Source organism: Mytilus californianus, unplaced genomic scaffold, assembly GCF_021869535.1.
Source record: "Mytilus californianus isolate M0D057914Y unplaced genomic scaffold, xbMytCali1.0.p SCAF_11, whole genome shotgun sequence".
NCBI lineage: Eukaryota > Metazoa > Mollusca > Bivalvia > Mytilida > Mytilidae > Mytilus > Mytilus californianus.
Genome location: NW_026262593.1, coordinates 69,068,882 through 69,087,682, shown reverse-complemented (window position 1 = coordinate 69,087,682; position 18,801 = coordinate 69,068,882). Strand labels below are relative to the sequence as shown.

At 32.7% G+C, this 18,801-nt stretch overlaps 1 protein-coding gene and 1 long non-coding RNA gene across 9 annotated transcripts in view; one reads left to right on the top strand and one right to left on the bottom strand.

Moving 5' to 3' along the window:
- Nucleotides 1–18,801, top strand: part of LOC127720580 (microtubule-associated protein futsch-like) — a 338,813-nt gene that overhangs the window by 56,709 nt on the left and 263,303 nt on the right. For 7 of the 8 annotated variants that reach the window (XM_052227200.1, XM_052227196.1, XM_052227199.1 and 4 more), the window contains 8 exons: nt 3,352–3,504; nt 4,019–4,220; nt 4,688–4,777; nt 6,330–6,496; nt 8,178–8,225; nt 9,814–10,002; nt 11,562–11,641; nt 12,980–13,084. In XM_052227200.1, coding sequence (XP_052083160.1) covers nt 3,352–3,504; nt 4,019–4,220; nt 4,688–4,777; nt 6,330–6,496; nt 8,178–8,225; nt 9,814–10,002; nt 11,562–11,641; nt 12,980–13,084 — 1,034 coding nt within the window. The remainder of the gene's footprint in view (nt 1–3,351; nt 3,505–4,018; nt 4,221–4,687; nt 4,778–6,329; nt 6,497–8,177; nt 8,226–9,813; nt 10,003–11,561; nt 11,642–12,979; nt 13,085–18,801) is intronic. The other variant, XM_052227201.1, reaches the window with a different exon arrangement.
- On the bottom strand, nt 7,282–8,168 carry LOC127720592 (uncharacterized). The gene is made up of 2 exons (XR_007990889.1): nt 7,858–8,168; nt 7,282–7,807 (listed from the first exon to the last, which is right to left on the bottom strand). It is a non-coding gene; the product is annotated as an uncharacterized LOC127720592 (long non-coding RNA).

Here is an 18,801-nt window from a genome sequence, read left to right as displayed (position 1 = left end):
CAAAATTGGTTTTCGTTCTCTAACTTGAGTTTGCCTCAACCAAATGTTATTATACTTATACACAATGCTAATTACCACAAAACACAGATCAAGTTTGAATATTGGTGGCGTCACTTTTACCGTTCTAGAGTTATGCCCCTTTATAAATGGAAAAATTGCAAAATTTTTAGTTTACGTTCTCTAACTTAAGTTTGCCTCAACCAAATGTTATGAAACTTATACACAATGCTTAATTCTACAAAATACAGATCAAGTTTGAATTTTGGTGGGGTCACTCTCACCGTTCTAGAGTTACGCCCCTTTATAAATGGAAAAATTGCTGAATTTTTATGCCCCCGCCATAGCGGAGGGGCATTATTTTTTACACTTGTCCGTCTGTACGTCCAAAAATTGGTTTCTGTCTCTAACTTGAGTTTGCCTCAATCAAATGGTATGAAACTTATACACAATGCTAATTACCACAAAACACAGATCAAGTTTGAATTTTGGTGGCGTCACTTTAACCGTTCTAGAGTTATGCCCCTTTATAAATGGAAAAATTGCTGAATTTTTCGTTTCTGTCATCTAAATTAAGTTTGCCTCTACCAAATGCTATGAAACTTATACACAATGCCTATTACCACAAAATACAGATCAAGTTTGAATCTTGGGGGTGTCACTTTTATTGTTATAGAGTTATGCCCCTTTACAAATGGAAAAATTGCTGAATTTTTATGCCCCCACCATAGCGGACGGGGGCATTAAGTTTTACCCTTGTCTGTCTGTACGTATGTACGTCTGTACGTCCCAAAATTGGTTTCCGTTCTCTAACTTGAGTTTGCCTCAACCAAATGTTATGAAACTTATACGCAATGCTAATTACCACAAAACACAGATAAAGTTTGAATTTTGGTGGCGTCACTTTAACCGTTCTAGAGTTATGCCCCTTTATAAATGGAAAAATTGCCAAATTTTTAGTTTCAGTTCTCTAACTTAAGTTTGCCTCAACCAAATGTTATGAAACTTATACACAATGCTTATTACCACAAAACACAGATCAAGTTTGAATTTTGGTAGCGTCACTCTTAACTGTTGTTATGCCCCTTTAAAAATGGAAAATTGCAAAATCTTTAGTTTCAGTTCTCTAACCTAAGTAAGCCTCAACCAAATGTTATGAAACTTATACACAATGCTTATTACCACCAAATACAGATCAAGTTTGAATTTTGGTAGCATCACTCTAACCGTTCTAGAGTTATGCCCCTTTATAAATGGAAAAATTACAAAATTTTTAGTTTCTGTTCTCTAACTTAAGTTTGCCTCAACCAAATGTTATGAAACTTATACACAATGCTTATTACCACATAACACAGATCAAGTTTGAATTTTGGTCTTGTCACTTTAACAGTTCTAGAGTAATGTCCCTTTTATAATTGGAAAAATTGCAAAATTTTAAGTTTCTGTTCTCTAACATTAGTTTGCCCCAACCATGGGGACACATTCTCCATTTATTTGTTTACTTTCTCTAACTTTAGTTTGCCTCAACCTAATGCTATGAAACTTATACACAATGCTTATTACCACAAAACACACATTAAGTTGAATTTTGGTAGTGTCACTTTAATCATTATCGAGTTATGCCCCTTTATAAGTCGAAAAATTGCAAAATGTTTAGTTTCCATTCTATAACTTAAGTTTGCCTCAACCAAACATTATGAAACCTATACTCAATACTTATTACCTTAAAACTCAGATCAAGTACAAATTTGGGTAGCGTCTCTTTTATCTTTCTTGAGTTATGTCCCTTTATAATGATTGTATAACCAAATGTTATGAAACTTATTCACACTTGTTATTACCACAAATCTCAGATCAAGTACAAATTTGGGTAGCGTCACTATTACTGTTTTTCAGTTATGTCCCTTTATAACTTTATATGATAGACAAACGGGGGCATCATCTGTGTCCCATGGACACATTCCACATTTTTATTGCGGTCGTATATTGGTATGACGTTGGCGTCGTCGTCGTCTGAAGACACATTGGTTTTCGCACTCTAACTTTAGTTTAAGTGAATGGATCTCTATGAAATTCTACCATCAGGTTCAATACCACAAAAGTAACGTTGGGATTGATTTTGGGGGTTATGGTACCAATAGTTAAGGAATTAGGGGCCAAAAAGGGGCCAAAAATAAGCATTTTTGTAACTTCCAGACATAACTTGTGTGTTAGTGTATGGATCTCTCTGACATTGTACCACAAGGTTCCATTCACAAAGGGAATGCTGGGATTGATTTTGGGGGTAATTGCCCAAAACATTTAGGAATTAAGGGGCCAAAAAAGGGGCCAAAAATAAGCATTTTTCTAGTTTCCAGACAATAACTTGTGTTCAAGTGTATGGATCTCTCTGAAATTGTACTGCAAGGTACCATACCACTAAGGGAAGGCTGGGATTGGTTTTGGGGGTAATTGCCTCAAAATTTTAGGAATTAGGGGCCAAAAAGGGGCAAAAAACAAGCATTTTTCTAGTTTCAGGACAATAACTTGTGTGTAAGTGTATGGATCTTTCTGAAATTGTAGTACAAGGTTCCATATCACAAAGGGAAAGCTGGGTTTTAGTTTGGGGGTAATTGCCCAAAACGTTTAGGAATTTGGGGCCAAAAAAACAAGCATTTTTCTAGTTTCCAGACATTAACTTGTTTTCAAGTGTATGGATCACTCAGAAATTGTACTGCAAGGTACCATACCACAAAGGGAAGGCTGGGATTGAGTTTGGGGGTGATGAACCTTTTAGGGGGGGGGGATTTTTTTTTTCTTTAAAATTTTCCATTTTAAATTGGTTATTTCTGATTTATATATATATAAAAGCAAATAATAATGATATGGTTTGAATAGGTAAATTAAATTTTTTTAAGTTCTTAGACCACATTCATTCTGTGTCAGAAACCTATGCTGTGTCAAATATTTAATCACAATCCAAATTCAGAGCTGTATCAAGCTTGAATGTTGTGTCCATACTTGCCCCAACTGTTCAGGGTTCGACCTCTGCGGTCGTATCAAGCTGCGCCCCAGCGGAGCATTTTATTTTTTCTGGAATGATTTTTGGAATTTCCGACACCAAGTAGAACTTATTTAGTCTGCTTACATTGATTAAATGATCACAACCAAAACACCTTGAAAATAACTGGACAGAAATCAACCGAACTTTGGTCTTTGATTGAAAGTTGTCTCATTGGCAATGATACCACATCTCCCTACTTTTATACTGATTATATTATATGCATATGGAAGGCCACAACATGTCTTCCATTGAGGGCTCACACTTTTCAAAACTACAATTCATATTTATTTGTTATTTTTGTTATTTTGTAGTTTTTTATCTGATTTAGAAGCCCGATGGCAGAAGTCTTGTTTATTGTCTGATGTCTGTGATATTATTTACCTACATGGTATTAATAAGTTTGAATGTTACGTCTGTTACTGTAGCAACCAAACATTCCAAGAACGAGCGATTCAGGAACTTGTGTAAGTATATGTATGCTACTATAGTAATATTTTCTCTTTGTAATGGTGGCAACTGATCATGCCATGGAAACGGCTAGACAAAATTTAAACAAACTTACACAGATTCTTTTAAATGAAGTTGTGCATCTGCTAATGAATTATTGATCTAATTGATGTTGGGGTTTTCAAATAGCTTGCAGGAAATAATCATTGTGGTATAAAAGTAATAATTTTTAGAAAGATCTTTTTGTGCTGTCTTATTCATATTCACCGATTTGACTCAATTGAACTGATTTGGATTCAAATGAGGTTGCAAGCCAATAATACATCAGGAATGCTTTTTAGCTTGTTTTGTCAAAATTGAACCAAACTGACTGCTAACTGCAAAATGTTATTATTTGAAAATTCAGCATTTATAAATGTTTGAAACAAAACCAAAAAAATCATATTTCACTTGTTTTTGTCTAAATCGTAGCTAATGTCCCTTTAACATGCACAATAGTTTAAAAGTTATGTCATATTTTCTTTATTACAGCAAAAGACCGGAGTTTATTGAGGCCTTAAGAAGAATAGAGAGAAGTCCTGAATGTCAGGGTTTACCTATGACTTCATTCCTGTTACTGCCGATGCAGAGGATAACACGATTACCACTTCTTGTGGACGCAATTTGTCATAGATTGTCTCCAGGGACAGAGAGACATAAATCTGCTTCCAGGGCATTAGATGCTCTCAACAGGGTGAGCAATTTAACAAACATATTTATAATAATATAGAGGAAACATATATTTGATATCCACATGAAAAACTTTATGTTATGATGATATATGATCATTTTTTTGGGGATAACTTTTCATAGCAAAATTTTTCAATTAGTTTCTAAGTATCAAATAGTCATCAGTATGATAACTATATTATAAACTGAGGAATACTGGGGAAAATATAGGAACTATTAAAAATGGCATATGAGTTAACTAATACCTTGCCCAAAATAGATTTATCACTATGATTCTGTTTTATTAACCCTCAACTTACTTTATTTTAGTTATGGCTCATCCTGATTAAATAAAAGTACTGTTCATTTGATATTATTGTTATTTCATAGTATATTATGACACTATTGTCTTAGGAAGGTCCAAAAGCAAGGCAAGGGCTTAGCAGTAAATTAGTTTTTGAGGTAATTTGGAACATTTATACAATGTTTTAGGTTGTGAAAAAATGTAATGAAGGAGCCAGAAGGATGCAGCAAACTGAACAAATGTGTCTAGTTGTACAGAACTTAGAATTCAAGGTCAAGGTAAGATCCAAAACATTACAACTGTGATAAGTCTTACGGAACTTAGATGTCAAGATCAAGGTAGGATACCAAACAGGTCAAATAGGAAACAGAAGGAATATTATTAGTTGTACAGAACTTGGATGTTAAGATCAGATAGGAAACAGAAGAAATATTATTAGTTGTACAGAACTTAGATGTTAAGATCAGATAGGAAACAGAAGGAATATTATTAGTTGTACAGAACTTGGATGTTAAGATCAGATAGGAAACAGAAGGAATATTATTAGTTGTACAGAACTTGGATGTTAAGATCAGATAGGAAACAGAAGGAATATTATTAGTTGTACAGAACTTAGATGTTAAGATCAGATAGGAAACAGAAGGAATATTATTAGTTGTACAGAACTTAGATGTTAAGATCAGATAGGAAACAGAAGGAATATTAATTATTATTAATTGTACAGAACTTGGATGTTAAGATCAGATAGGAAACAGAAGGAATATTATTAGTTGTACAGAACTTAGATGTTAAGATCAGATAGGAAACAGAAGGAATATTATTAATTGTACAGAACTTGGATGTTAAGATCAGATAGGAAACAGAAGGAATATTATTAATTGTACAGAACTTGGATGTTAAGATCAGATAGGAAACAGAAGGAATATTATTAATTGTACAGAACTTGGATGTTAAGATCAGATAGGAAACAGAAGGAATGTTATTAATTGTACAGAACTGGGATGTTAAGATCAGATAGGAAACAGAAGGAATATTATTAGTTGTACAGAACTTGGATGTTAAGATCAGTTGGAAACAGAAGGAATATTATTAGTTGTACAGAACTTGGATGTTAAGATCAGATAGGAAACAGAAGGAATATTATTAGTTGTACAGAACTTGGATGTTAAGATCAGATAGGAAACAGAAGGAATATTATTAGTTGTACAGAACTTAGATGTTAAGATCAGATAGGAAACAGAAGGAATATTATTAGTTGTACAGAACTTAGATGTTAAGATCAGATAGGAAACAGAAGGAATATTAATTATTATTAATTGTACAGAACTTGGATGTTAAGATCAGATAGGAAACAGAAGGAATATTATTAGTTGTACAGAATTTAGATGTTAAGATCAGATAGGGAAGAGAAGGAATATTATTAATTGTACAGAACTTGGATGTTAAGATCAGATAGGAAACAGAAGGAATATTATTAATTGTACAGAACTTGGATGTTAAGATCAGATAGGAAACAGAAGGAATGTTATTAGTTGTACAGAATTAGATATTAAGGTTAAGGTCAGTTAGGAAACAGAAGGAATGTATTACATTTTTCTGACCTCTTCCAAATAGTTGTAAAGTATATTCAAACATACATTTTTCCCAACAAGATACCTACCAGCGTTCATAATGTTTTAGGTATAAACCATATCTCCTTTGAATCTTATCGAATAAGATGCACCTCATTTTAGAAATTTCTTTTGTCATTTTATGATTATTATATCCCATAACAAAATGACAAGCAAGATGAAACAAAACAATGTATTATTTGTTTTATTTTAATTTTAGGAAATTCCTTTGATATCAGCATCAAGATATCTGGTCAAACAAGGGGAGCTAACCAGACTAGTTACAGAGACATCAAGTCGTCTCCCCTTTGGTAAAGGAAAACCTAGTAAACAATCCATTTACCTTTACTTATTTAGTGATTTATTATTAGTCAGCAAAAAGAAAGGGTAAGTTCATTTCTTGTTGTAATATCAATAAAAAGTTTAATATTGAAAGATGGGATATAAAGCTATCAAAATTATATGCAATTTAATTATATTTTTACACAAATTGGGGAAAAATAGAACAAAAGCGTCATTTTCTACCATATGTAGTTACAATTATGAAATAGTAACCCGGTCACATTTATGGAAAAAATGATTTCCTCTGGACTAGATAATTGTTAATGAGTGTCATCAGGTTAAGAGTAACCTAGGATTAATCTTAGTTGTAAGATGTTTTATAAGAGCCCATGACCTTGATGAAAATATTTTTCTTTCCCAGAATATAAATAAAGGAGATGTGTTGTATACACCCAAGAGATAGCATCAAAATACATCTCATATTTCAGTGATAAACAAAATACATCTCATATTTCAATGACAAAAAAAATACATCTCATATTTCAATGACAAAAAAAAACAGAAAAAGGTACATACACCTTTGGCAAAAACCAACTGTCCTATTGCTCTAAAGTTACAATGGGAAGGATAACACAACAAACAAGATGGATATTTCATTAGGGGTGATATTCATTGCACCATAAAAACACTTTTCTTTTAATAGGTACTTGTCCACTGGAATGTTCTAAACTTTTTTTCTGTCTTTGTCAATTTCCTTGAAAAAAAGTAACTTGTTTTTGGCCATGAGTAACATTTAAAGTTAATTGACTCTTCTTTTTTCCTGAAAACGTAAAAATATAGTGGCTTGATCAATGCAGTCTGGGCCTTTTAAAGCCGATGTTACGTATGGGTTTTTCTCATTTTTGAAGGCTGTATGGTTGCCTATAATTGCTTACATCCACTTTATTTGAACTTTGGTGGATAGTTGTCTCATTGGCAATCATACCTCATCTCCTTATTTTTTATAAGTAAATTTTATTTAAACACATTGTGGGAACTTTAGTCTGTAGGGACATAAACTTGTTGCTTATTGATGTCCTCAATTTCAGTGTTATGATTACCAATGAGACAACTCTCCACCTGAGACCAAATGACATAGAAATTGAAAACTTTAGGCCATCGATCAGCCTTCAACAGTGAGCCAAACCCTACCACATAGTCAGCTGTAAAAGCCCTGAAATGACAAATGTAAAACAATTCAATTCCGTTAGAAAACTAACAGCCGGATTTTTGTACAAAACAATGAATGAAAAACAAATATGATATAGAGCAACAAACAAGCACTGATTTACAGGCTGCTGACTTGGGACAGGCTCCTGACTTGGGACAGGCTCCTGACTTGGGACAGGCACATAAGACCTGACTTGGGACAGGCTCCTGACTTGGGACAGGCACATAAGACCTGACTTGGGACAGGCACATAAGACCTGACTTGGGACAGGCTCCTGACTTGGGACAGGCACATAAGACCTGACTTGGGACAGGCACATAAGACCTGACTTGGGACAGGCTCCTGACTTGGGACAGGCACATAAGAATGAAAGCAGGTATATAAACTGTCAAAACCACATGTGTCCGTTTCAATGAGAATATCAGGTAGACTTCTGTTGAAGAATATTTTTTTTTAAATGTTTTTTTTTTTACTGGCAGCAGCATCTATTTATGAAATGTATTTTATTCACATATTCACCAAGCTTTAACCCATACACATCCAATAATTATATCATAAATATATCCATAATTTCAGAGTTAGATTTTCCTATCCTTTCACACCACAGAATTTAAATTTATTGTTGTAAGTAGTCTCCCCTATTGCATTGTGAACTATATGATTTGGTTCTCTCTGCATTTGCTACGTTCCTATGTAGGTTTCTATGATGTATTACTGGTAAGAAAGTAGTTCTCATTACAATCAAATACTTGCATTATCAACTGATATGCTTGAATGCATTTAAACTCACTATTTAGATAAAGTCACTATTTAAATGAAACAGAATCTAATCCATTTCAATCATGTACACCTAAATGTTATTAGAAATTCAACCAATGCCATTACAATATTTTCACATTACAATAAACACATGGTATTTTTTTTCATTTGGAACAAATATTATATTTGTTAATAATGCAATGTTTTGCACAGTTTAAAAACATTCAAGCCAATTAGACTTGATTACAGCTACTTTGTGAGAATTTCTATCTCGCCAGTTATGCCTGCAATTTTCATTGTACATTGTTTAAACTTTTGATCAGTGTGTGAATGAAAAAAGCTTGTTATTTCATGGATACTGTGAAAATATACTAACAAATGAATTAAAAATGAATATTTGAAAAAAAAAACTGTGCTTGCTTTTAGAAAATGTGAATTATTTAACAATATGTGAGTAAAAGTGAATAGGCCTGACTAACATATAAATATTTTGTCTGTTGATTCATGCATTAGCAAATTTTTTTTATTGTTTGTTTATTTTCCTTTTTGTTTGGACTGAAATTTGCCATCCTGAACTAATGTATTAAATAATCTCTCTTGTAAGTTTTTTTGAAGACTCTGTGCATTTAAATCTTGTTTCTTAAATAATGATATCCCTAATTTGTTTGATTATGATTATTGGCAAACTTAAATATAACATATGTTTTTCCCCTTTCTCTGAAGCTGTCAGTATTGAATTCTTTTGTAAAGCTATCTGCTAACTGCATAGCATGTGTTAACTCAGATTTGTTCTGAAAATATGAAGAGAATGTATTTCGAAACAACTTATTTACTAATGAGATAGAAATCTGTCATAGCATGTATTCATATTTCATTATTATTTCTATAAATAAAATTCATAACTCTAATCTGAATATATTCTTCGGAAAAATAAACTAAATAAAAACATCTCTTTTAAAAAAGTTGAATATTTTGAAGCGATGATTAAACTTTACTTCATTTTCAGGAAAAACTTTTTCCACATAATTAGGTTGCATGTTATTCATACTTTCCTCTATCAGAATTCAGTGAACTTCATCTTGAATATTGATACTAAACAATCATTTTTACATCAATTCTTTAAACAAGAATAATCAGTTACAGTTTGACCATATGCTAAATATCATCTCTGATTAAAGGTTTTGGCTTATTTGGGAAATTCCAAATATTCTTATATTTTACATTCACATTTACAAGTACATCTTAAACATCACGTTTTGTACTTTTTTTTTACACGCAAATATATGATATAACTCTCTGCTTAATACACTTATTGTAATTCAGCATTTAGTCATCCATTTTACATACAAGGTATCATTTTTGGTCAGAAAAACATATATATATATATATATATATGATGAAACATGCAACATACCAGTATCTTTGTTATATCTTTGTTTTAATAATATTCCAGCAATAACCAGTATGTAGTGACAGACTATGCTTTACGTAATGCCCTACATGTTGAGAATGTAGACCACACAGACAAATCACGCCATCTTCCTCAGGGTGCACCCAGTGGGTGTAAAAACATATTTGTTGTTGTACTGCTAGAGAATTATGAACATAGACAAGTGGAACTAGTATTAACTTGTAAATCACCGTAAGTTTATGATATAATAGATACTTCATGAGAAGAAACATCACTGATACATAAAAAGAGAGAAGAAGAAAAAAAAAACATTGGTTTATCTTTCTTTTAAAAAATATCAGTTTGTTATTTTTCTTAATCAATATTTTTATCAGCAAATTAAGATCTGCAAATAAAAAAACTCTTTAATGGATTTATTGCCCTTGAATTAAAGGTTTGCCAAATTTTGACTTCATCTCTGAAACACGGCAGTATTAAATACACGCAAATTCATGGGCAATACCAAACTGGTGAGAAAAAAAAGTACATATATAGTAAATATTTTATTAAAAAAATATTCTATAAGAAAATGATTTTTTCATGTTTTACAAAGAAGGCAGTGTCAAAATTATTGTAGTTTGAGGCTTGAACCAATGAGATCCAATGTAATAGACTAAGCAGATTTCAAATCTTTCAGAAAAGTAAGATAAAATCCTGGTGATCACATAAATACTAACAAAAGTAACTTTTAAAAGAAGTTTGACTACTCAGGATTTGACACTAAGTTTTGACCCAACCTGTCCCTTCAGACAAGTGCCAAGAACATTTAACTTGTCTTAAAGATAAATCTTACCTGTCCTTCGACTCAGAAAGCCTAAAACAAATATTGATTATAGAACATATCATGATATTAAAGACATCTATTCTATGAAAAATGTGCTTCAGGTATCTTTTCATGTATAACAAAACAAAAGATGGATCCATGTCAACTTGTACCTTTGCCAGCTGGTACCCAATATTTCTCTGGTCTGGCTGACTTCGAGATAACAAGAGTCGACTGTATATGTTGAATAATTATAATCATACAAAATACTGATCAATGATCATTAGTGGATAATAGACCTACAAAAAAAGAATGGGGTTGTTTCAATGAATAATAAACATAGAAGGATGTATAAAACACAGATTTCGAAATAAATGTGGCACTTTGAACACCAAAGTCTGTTAGGTATTACTTATTAACGTTATAAAAGCCAAAATTTGGGGAAAAATGTATGTGAAATGTATGATCTTACATTTTCAATCATAGTTGGTGTCTGTTAATCATGATCATTGATAAAGTGATAGGATTTTTTAAATGCTTTTAGAAAACTGTTTTTTAAAAGCATTTGAAAAATCCTATCACTAAATCAAATACCAAATAAAAATAACAATGACATTTTCGATTTAACCTTAATTAATTTTGAATTAAACATACTTATGGTAAAAAAAATGGGTACGAGTTTGTAGAAGTATGAGTTGACAAAGATATGAGTTGTTGTGTACCCACAAAAGATTACCCCATGATGCATATCCATGATCTTTCTACTGATGTCATCACCATGCACCCAATGAATGTGCACAGTCGCTAGATACAGTCATATTTTTACTTGTCCCATCTTGCAAATGCATTGAAGGTTTTGAGTTGTCTGAATGTTACTTTAACTTGTCCCAGGACAGCCTTCAATACCCTGTTAAATACTGCTCATTGAAAAGGTTGGTTTTAATTTAAGAAGTTTCATGATATCAAATGTTTGCATTATTTTTTTCAGGAGTGATAAATCAAGATGGATAGATGCCTTAAGTCCTGTTACTAAGGAAACAGACAATGAAAAGATATATGAAGAGTGGGGTAAGTAAATGATGTAGATCTAAGAATATCAGCAAGACATGATAAACAGATTGGTCAACAAAGCCAAAATAGTTGGTCCACTTTTATAGGAGTTACTGCCCTTGAATGATTATTTTTATCTGTTTTTGTGCATTTTGCAAAAACTATAGTTGATTGAGAGAAATTTTCAGAAAAAATTGTTTGCATCACAAGATCAACAATAAAGAGATTTTAGTTATGAATTATATTCCAGTCTGAAATTTTGGAGAGTGGCTATTGTTGGAGTGTATCCAGGTGAGCAACAAATGCTCTTTAGTGCTTCAAGTTAAATCATTAGAAAAACTGATTTCATCACTGAATCTCATGCAATACAATATTTATTCACTTTCTACAGTTAAATTCCAAATATTTTAAAAATGAACTGTTTGGAGTAGAGAATTATTGTATCACTCCATATAGAATCTATACATCACTGTTAAAGGGGCATTTACTGTCAAATTCATGTTCACCGATTTGACTCAAATTCTCATATTAGATTTATAACATACTGAAGCGTATATCCAAATTACAAATAGTCTAAAATAAACAATTTACAATGCATGGACTCGATAATATGTATCAACATTTCATGTGTATTTTTGTCTAGACATCATCTAATTAACCATTGAGATGACATAAGACTGCCACGGTCATATAACCTGATATAAATATAAATATAAATATAAATAGATAGCGACCACTTGCAATTGGATTTTTCTAGGTCTGTTTTATTTCACATTGTACATTGAAAAGTATGTTTATCATTGTTTTTACCTGTATAAGAATGATTTTTTGTGGATCGAAATAGTCACCCAAATGGTTCATCCTTGTTTCACTTTCAATGTTGACATTCTTTTCCTTTTGATAGCTAAATACTTGCATAACCCATCTCCAGCTCAGGGGTTAAATTAAAGGTCACATGAATAGATTCAATGAGGTTGAATTATTCACTTGCAAGTGAATAATTCATCAACGATGTTTCTTAGCTTATTTTGACAAAATTGAACCAAACTGGCTGCTAAAAGCGAATTATTATTTCACTTTCATTAATGATTGAATAAAATGGTAAAAAAAAATCATATTTTAATTTATTTTATATCTTGTTGCTAATGCCCCTTTAAAGACATGTGAACACAACTTAATGACTGCCTTGGTACATTCACTTTCCAAAATTAAGTATGAGTAGTTCTCCAAACCTTTCACTTGTATAAGAGTCTTTATGGTTGCAAGCCCAAAAAACAATGGAATGCAGAAATAAAAGCATTACTTGAAAAATTAACACCACTAATGACTATGATTGATTTGATATTGTGATTGTAGATTGTCCCCAAGTACAGTGTACAAGGAAGTACATAGCCACAGAACCAGATGAGTTATCATTAGAGGAGTCAGATGTTGTCAACGTCTTCAAGAAAATGGCTGATGGTAAGATTATTATGATGTTGAAATGCACTGCAGTGAGAAAGGTTTTTGTCTCGCCTTGACAGAGTTTTTTGGTATGCAGTTGTATTAGCATTGGCACATCTGATTTCCATGGATATTGTTTAGCCCTGTACCTTCAGTCATGGTTCATTGACTTTAAATATTTGCATAACTTAAATGTTAAAGTATTGCTATTTTAATTTCAACGTATGCATTATCAAAATAACAAATAGGCGAGACATATCTCTGTGTTAACAGTTTATTAGAAGTCATTGCATGAACCCTGCATGATTATGCATGTGCTGCTCTTTTTATGCCCCCACCGTAGCGGTTGGGCCATTAAGTTTTACCCTTGTCTGTACGTACGTACATACGTCCCAAAATTCGTTTCCGTTCTCTAACTTTAGTTTGCCTCAACCAAATGTTATGAAACTTATACACAATGCTTATAACCACAAAACACAGATCAAGTTTGAATTTTGGTGGCATCACTTTCACCGTTCTAGAGTTATGCCCCTTTACAAATGGAAAAATTGCTGAATTTTTCGTTTCCGTTCTCTAACTTAAGTTTGCCTCAACCAAATGTTATGAAACTTATACACAATGCTTATTACCACAAAATACTGATCAAGTTTGAATTTTGGTGGTGTCACTTTAACTGTTCTAGAGATATGCCCCTTTATTTTTTTTTTGGCATGGCTTTACAGCATTAGCCATTTAAATGTTAGAAATTGTTTTGCAAACATGATGTTATTGTTAAGTCTGCTAGACATAGGTATGGATAATCCAGCAGCAGCAGTGTAAACTATTTGTATTAAGTTTATATATCAGAAATACTTCATACCTAAAGTTTATGTCTGTGATTTATATGTCCATTATCCTTGACCTTATTTTCAAGGTTCAGCAAGTGTTTATAAAAAATATTTAGTATTTTTGTCATTTGAATGATCTGACCTTATTTTCATTTACAATGTCAATTTTTGTGTTTTGGTCTATTTCTGTAATACTAATATAAGCAAAAGGTCAACTACATTTGGTGTATGCAATCATTGTAAGGTGTACATATCTGTCTGGCAGGGTTCATCTGACCTTGATCTCATTTAAATGGATCATTGATAATTATAAGTTTGTGTGATACTTGTATAGTAAAACCTTTATCTTAAAGACTTTCAACATAAAATCAATCATGATCAGTAAAGCAAGGGACACATTTCAGTGAGTGATGTCTTGTTTAGATTGTTACATATAGTTGCTATTGAAAATAAAATTGCTCTTGTCACACAAGCTTCTTAGATTTACATCTTTTTCCTGAATAATTTTAATTTCAGTTTTTAATAGCTTTAAATTGCTAGAATTGACAGCATACTAGAAAACACTTAAATGGTATATTCACAGGCTACAGAACTGGGGGCCAGAGGAGTTTTTTTTCTATGACAACTTTTCATCAAAATGATATTATTTTTAATATCTGAATACTGTCAATTTTCTTGTTGAAGTTTTTCTGTTGAAAAAACTATTTAAATATAGTTTTACCTGGAAAACTCCCCACACTCAATAGCATTTTCATCCTGCCACTGTAGGTTTCCTGTAAAACCTGCCACCATAGGCTTCCTGTAAAGCCTACCACCCACCATAGGTTTCCTGTAAAGCCTGCCACAATAATTTCCTGTGAAGCCTTAGGATTAGGAAAACTCTTTCATACCCAATAGCATCATTACCCTGCCACAGTAGGCTTCCTGTAAAGCCTGCCATCATAACTTCTTGTAAAGTCTTAGGATGAGGAAAACTCCCTCATACTCAATAGCATATTCACCCTGCCACAGTAGGCTTCCTGTAAAGACTTGGGAAGAGGAAAACTCTCCTACACTCAATAGCTTTTTCACCTTGCCACCACAGGTTTCCTATAAAGCTACCGCCTCGGTGGTCTTGTGGTAGCTTGTTCGTCTCTTGTGTGGGAGGTCATGGGTTCAAACCCCGGTGAGGTCAAACCAAAGACTTTAAAATTGGTATTTGCTGCTTCTCTGCTAAGCATGTGGCATTAAGGAGTAAGAGCAAAGACTGTGTCCGGGTAAGGTTACATGTCTTCTTGAGGACTGTTACCTTGTGAACTAGCACGTTAAAAATCCAGCTTAGTGTGTCTGTCTAGTACAAAGCAGGGCTAAATTTCATATTACATTAACATGTTCTAGCCCTGAATATGCATATTAATTGTCTGCTGGATGTTAATCAGCCATCCATCATCATCATCCTATAAAGCTTGCCACAATAGGTTTCTTTTAAAAATAATCTCCCCCTCACTAAATAGCTTCTTCACCCTTCCATCATGTGAAAGAAATGCTTTTGCATTACTTAGGCAAGGATATAGCCACTTTTGAATAATTTTAATTGAAATTTAGGATGCCCAGTTGACTACAACAGCAGTGAGTACAATACCCAATTTACCTTCTGCTTTAATGGCGTGTACACTGATGTCCAACATCCCTCTACAGAGGCTTAAGTTGTCTAAACCAGGTGATCTTAATCATACTGCATATTTATAAAGGTCTTACTATTGGTTCAGGAATATATATGAAAAACCCTTAAATAAACTGATTCAAATAGGAATTCTAAAGTGATGAAAGAAAAATTAGCCTGTATTTTGATTTTAGAAATTATGATGAAAGAAATTAATTTGTTTTTAAAAAAAATTGAAATTCTGGAATGAATGTATTTTTTTTTATTTAAGGGATTATTGGTTTTACAATTTAAAGGTCAATTAGCTTTGTGTAAATTTCATGTGATGTGCAAATTTCCTCATTTTAAAGAAAAGAATGTTAAAGGGAACAATAACATGAAAAGAAAGAAAATTTAATAGAAGATAAAATTTGAAATTAAATTTGTAAGATAGCAGCTTTCTTTGAAAATTTGTAGAACACGAAAAGAAAAATGGGGTCAAAATTGATACACAGCCAATTGGTAAATTTGAGTGAAACTAGTACAAAATGAAACCATCTAAAGTTGAAACCCCTTTGTCATCACTTTTTTTTTATTTTAATTGAATGAGAATTTAATTTTATATACTTCAAGAAAGAATTACCAATTATTGAAAATGAAAATGAAGATGTCTTAGTTGTAATATTTATTGATGTACTATTTTCAGAATATTCAGAAGGTATACACACTGCTTACACTTAGATATATCACAGCCAAACTTGCTTCCTAAGGGTTTTATTATTATATGGAGTGGAAAGGGTTCTAAGCATTCAAAGTAGAAAAAGGATTTAACAAAATGTTTGTTACTACAGCCTAATAATTTAATTTTGGATGTAACACGTCTTCCGATTGGCTGATGTGTTTTGTTTATCAGCTCATAGACATAATTTTTTCATGTGACCTTGACGTCATCAACGTTTTTTCAGGATTTACTCCGGTTTAAAATGGAATTAAGAATTAAATTATAAGAAATGACTATAATATTTTTTCTGTCTATTCGAAATAATATAAAAAATGTGGTGCACACTTTAAAATAACCCGCTATGCGGGTTATTCAGTGTGCACCATATTTTTGATGTTATTTCTTCATAGACAGAAAAAATATTACAGTCATTCCTTAAATATTTTGATACAAAGTGTGTTTTTATGTGTGTTAACTTTATAGATTCTTAACAAATGTTTGTAACATGTTTTGCTGATTCATGATTATAGATATAAGAAGATGTGGTATGAGTGCCAATGAGACAACTCTCCATCCAAGTCACAATTTGTAAAAGTAATCCATTATAGGTCAAAGTACGGCCTTCAACATGGAGCCTTGGCTCACATCGAACAGCAAGCTATAAAGGGCCCCAAAAAATGACTTAGTGTAAAACCATTCAAACAGGAAAACCAACGGTCTAATCTATATAAAAAATGAGAAACGAGAAACACTTATGAACCACATCAACAAACGACAACCACTGAACATCATGATTGTAATTACTTCAAACAACATGAATGGATGTGTATGTGTCGTTTGTTGGTGATGTAAGTAGTTGTTTTGATTATTTAGAGATGTCAATGTTTCTGGATCCAATATAGAAATGTCATCAGTCTTCTTGAATCTTATCTATAAGTACTTTTTTGTACTTTCTGTTGCTGTGCTGTTACACCAAGGTTCCTGGCTAGGGAGGTTGAGGGCTCACACACATGTTGAACCCTGTTAATTTATTTGTATGTTCCTGTCCCATGCTAGTGCCAAATTCCAGTGTTGGTTTGCCATCTGTCAAAATAGTTTTCCATTAATGTTATTAATTTGAGTCTGCTGTTATTTTTTTCTGTTGTTTTATCTCACATTTTGTTATTAGGGTCCTTTATAGCTTAATTTAAGGTTTTGTTCTTTGTTATACGACCGCAAAAAAATTTTTGTGGTCGTATATTGGTATGACGTTGGCGTCGTCGTCGTCATCGTCGTCTGAAGACACATAGGTTTTCGCACTCTAACTTTAGTTTAATTGAATGGATCTCTATGAAATTTTACCACAAGGTTCAATACCACAAAAGGAAGGTTGAGATTGATTTTGGGGGTTATGGTACCAACAGTTAAGGAATTAGGGGCCAAAAAGGGGCCAAAAAAAAGCATTTTTGTAACTTCCAGACATAACTTGTGTGTTAGTGTATGGATCTCTCTGACATTGTACCACGAGGTTCCATATCACAAAAGGAATGCTGGGATTGATTTTGGGGGTAATTGCCTCAAAATTTTAGGAATAAGGGGCAAAAAACAAGCATTTTTCTAGTTTCATGACAATAACTTGTGTGTAAGTGTATGGATCTCTCTGACATTGTACCACAAGGTTCCATATCACAAAGGGAATGCTGGGATAGATTTTGGGGATAATTGCCTCCAAATTTCAGGAATTAGGGGCCAAAAAGGGGGAAAAAACAAGCATTTTTCTAGATTCATGAGAATAACTTGTGTGTAAGTGTTTGGATCTTTATGAAATTGTACTACAAGGTTCCATATCACAAAGGGAAAGCTGGAATTGAGTTTGGGGGTAATTGCCCAAAATGCTTAGGAATAAGGGGCCAAAAATAAGCATTTTTTTAGTTTCCAGACAATAACTTGTGTTCAAGTGTATGGATCTCTCTGAAATTATACTGCAAGGTACCACACCACAAAGGGAAGGCTGGGATTAATTTTGGGGGTAATTGCCTCAAAATTTTAGGAATAAGGGGCCATAAAGGGGCAAAAAAACAAGCATTTTTCTAGTTTCAGGACAATAACTTGTGTTAACGCTCGTACTTAATCATGAAGAAAGGGATTATCATTCTCTTACATATACTAAGAAAACAAAACATCAATAGTTTTGAATTAGTACATTGACTTGCAAATTAACAAGCATGGGCATCTGTGTCCCATAAAACATTGTTCTCTTATCTTGAAAACAATTACCGATAAAGATAGAACAGCAAAAAGGATAAACAATAAAAATTCAAACCATGTCATTGGTCATTAGTGTTTGGATGACTGCTTATGTTAGGGCCTTGATTTTTAGAGGAGATTGGAAGATTTTGTTAATGTATTTCTTATCCTGGTTTTTATACGACCGCAAAAAAATTTTGCGGTCGTATATTGGTATGACGTTGGCGTCGTTGTTGTGGTCCGAAGATACTTTGGTTTTCGCATTCTAACTTTAGTTAAAGTGAATGGATCTGTATGAAATTTTACAATAAGGTTCAATACCACAAAAGGAAGGTTGGGA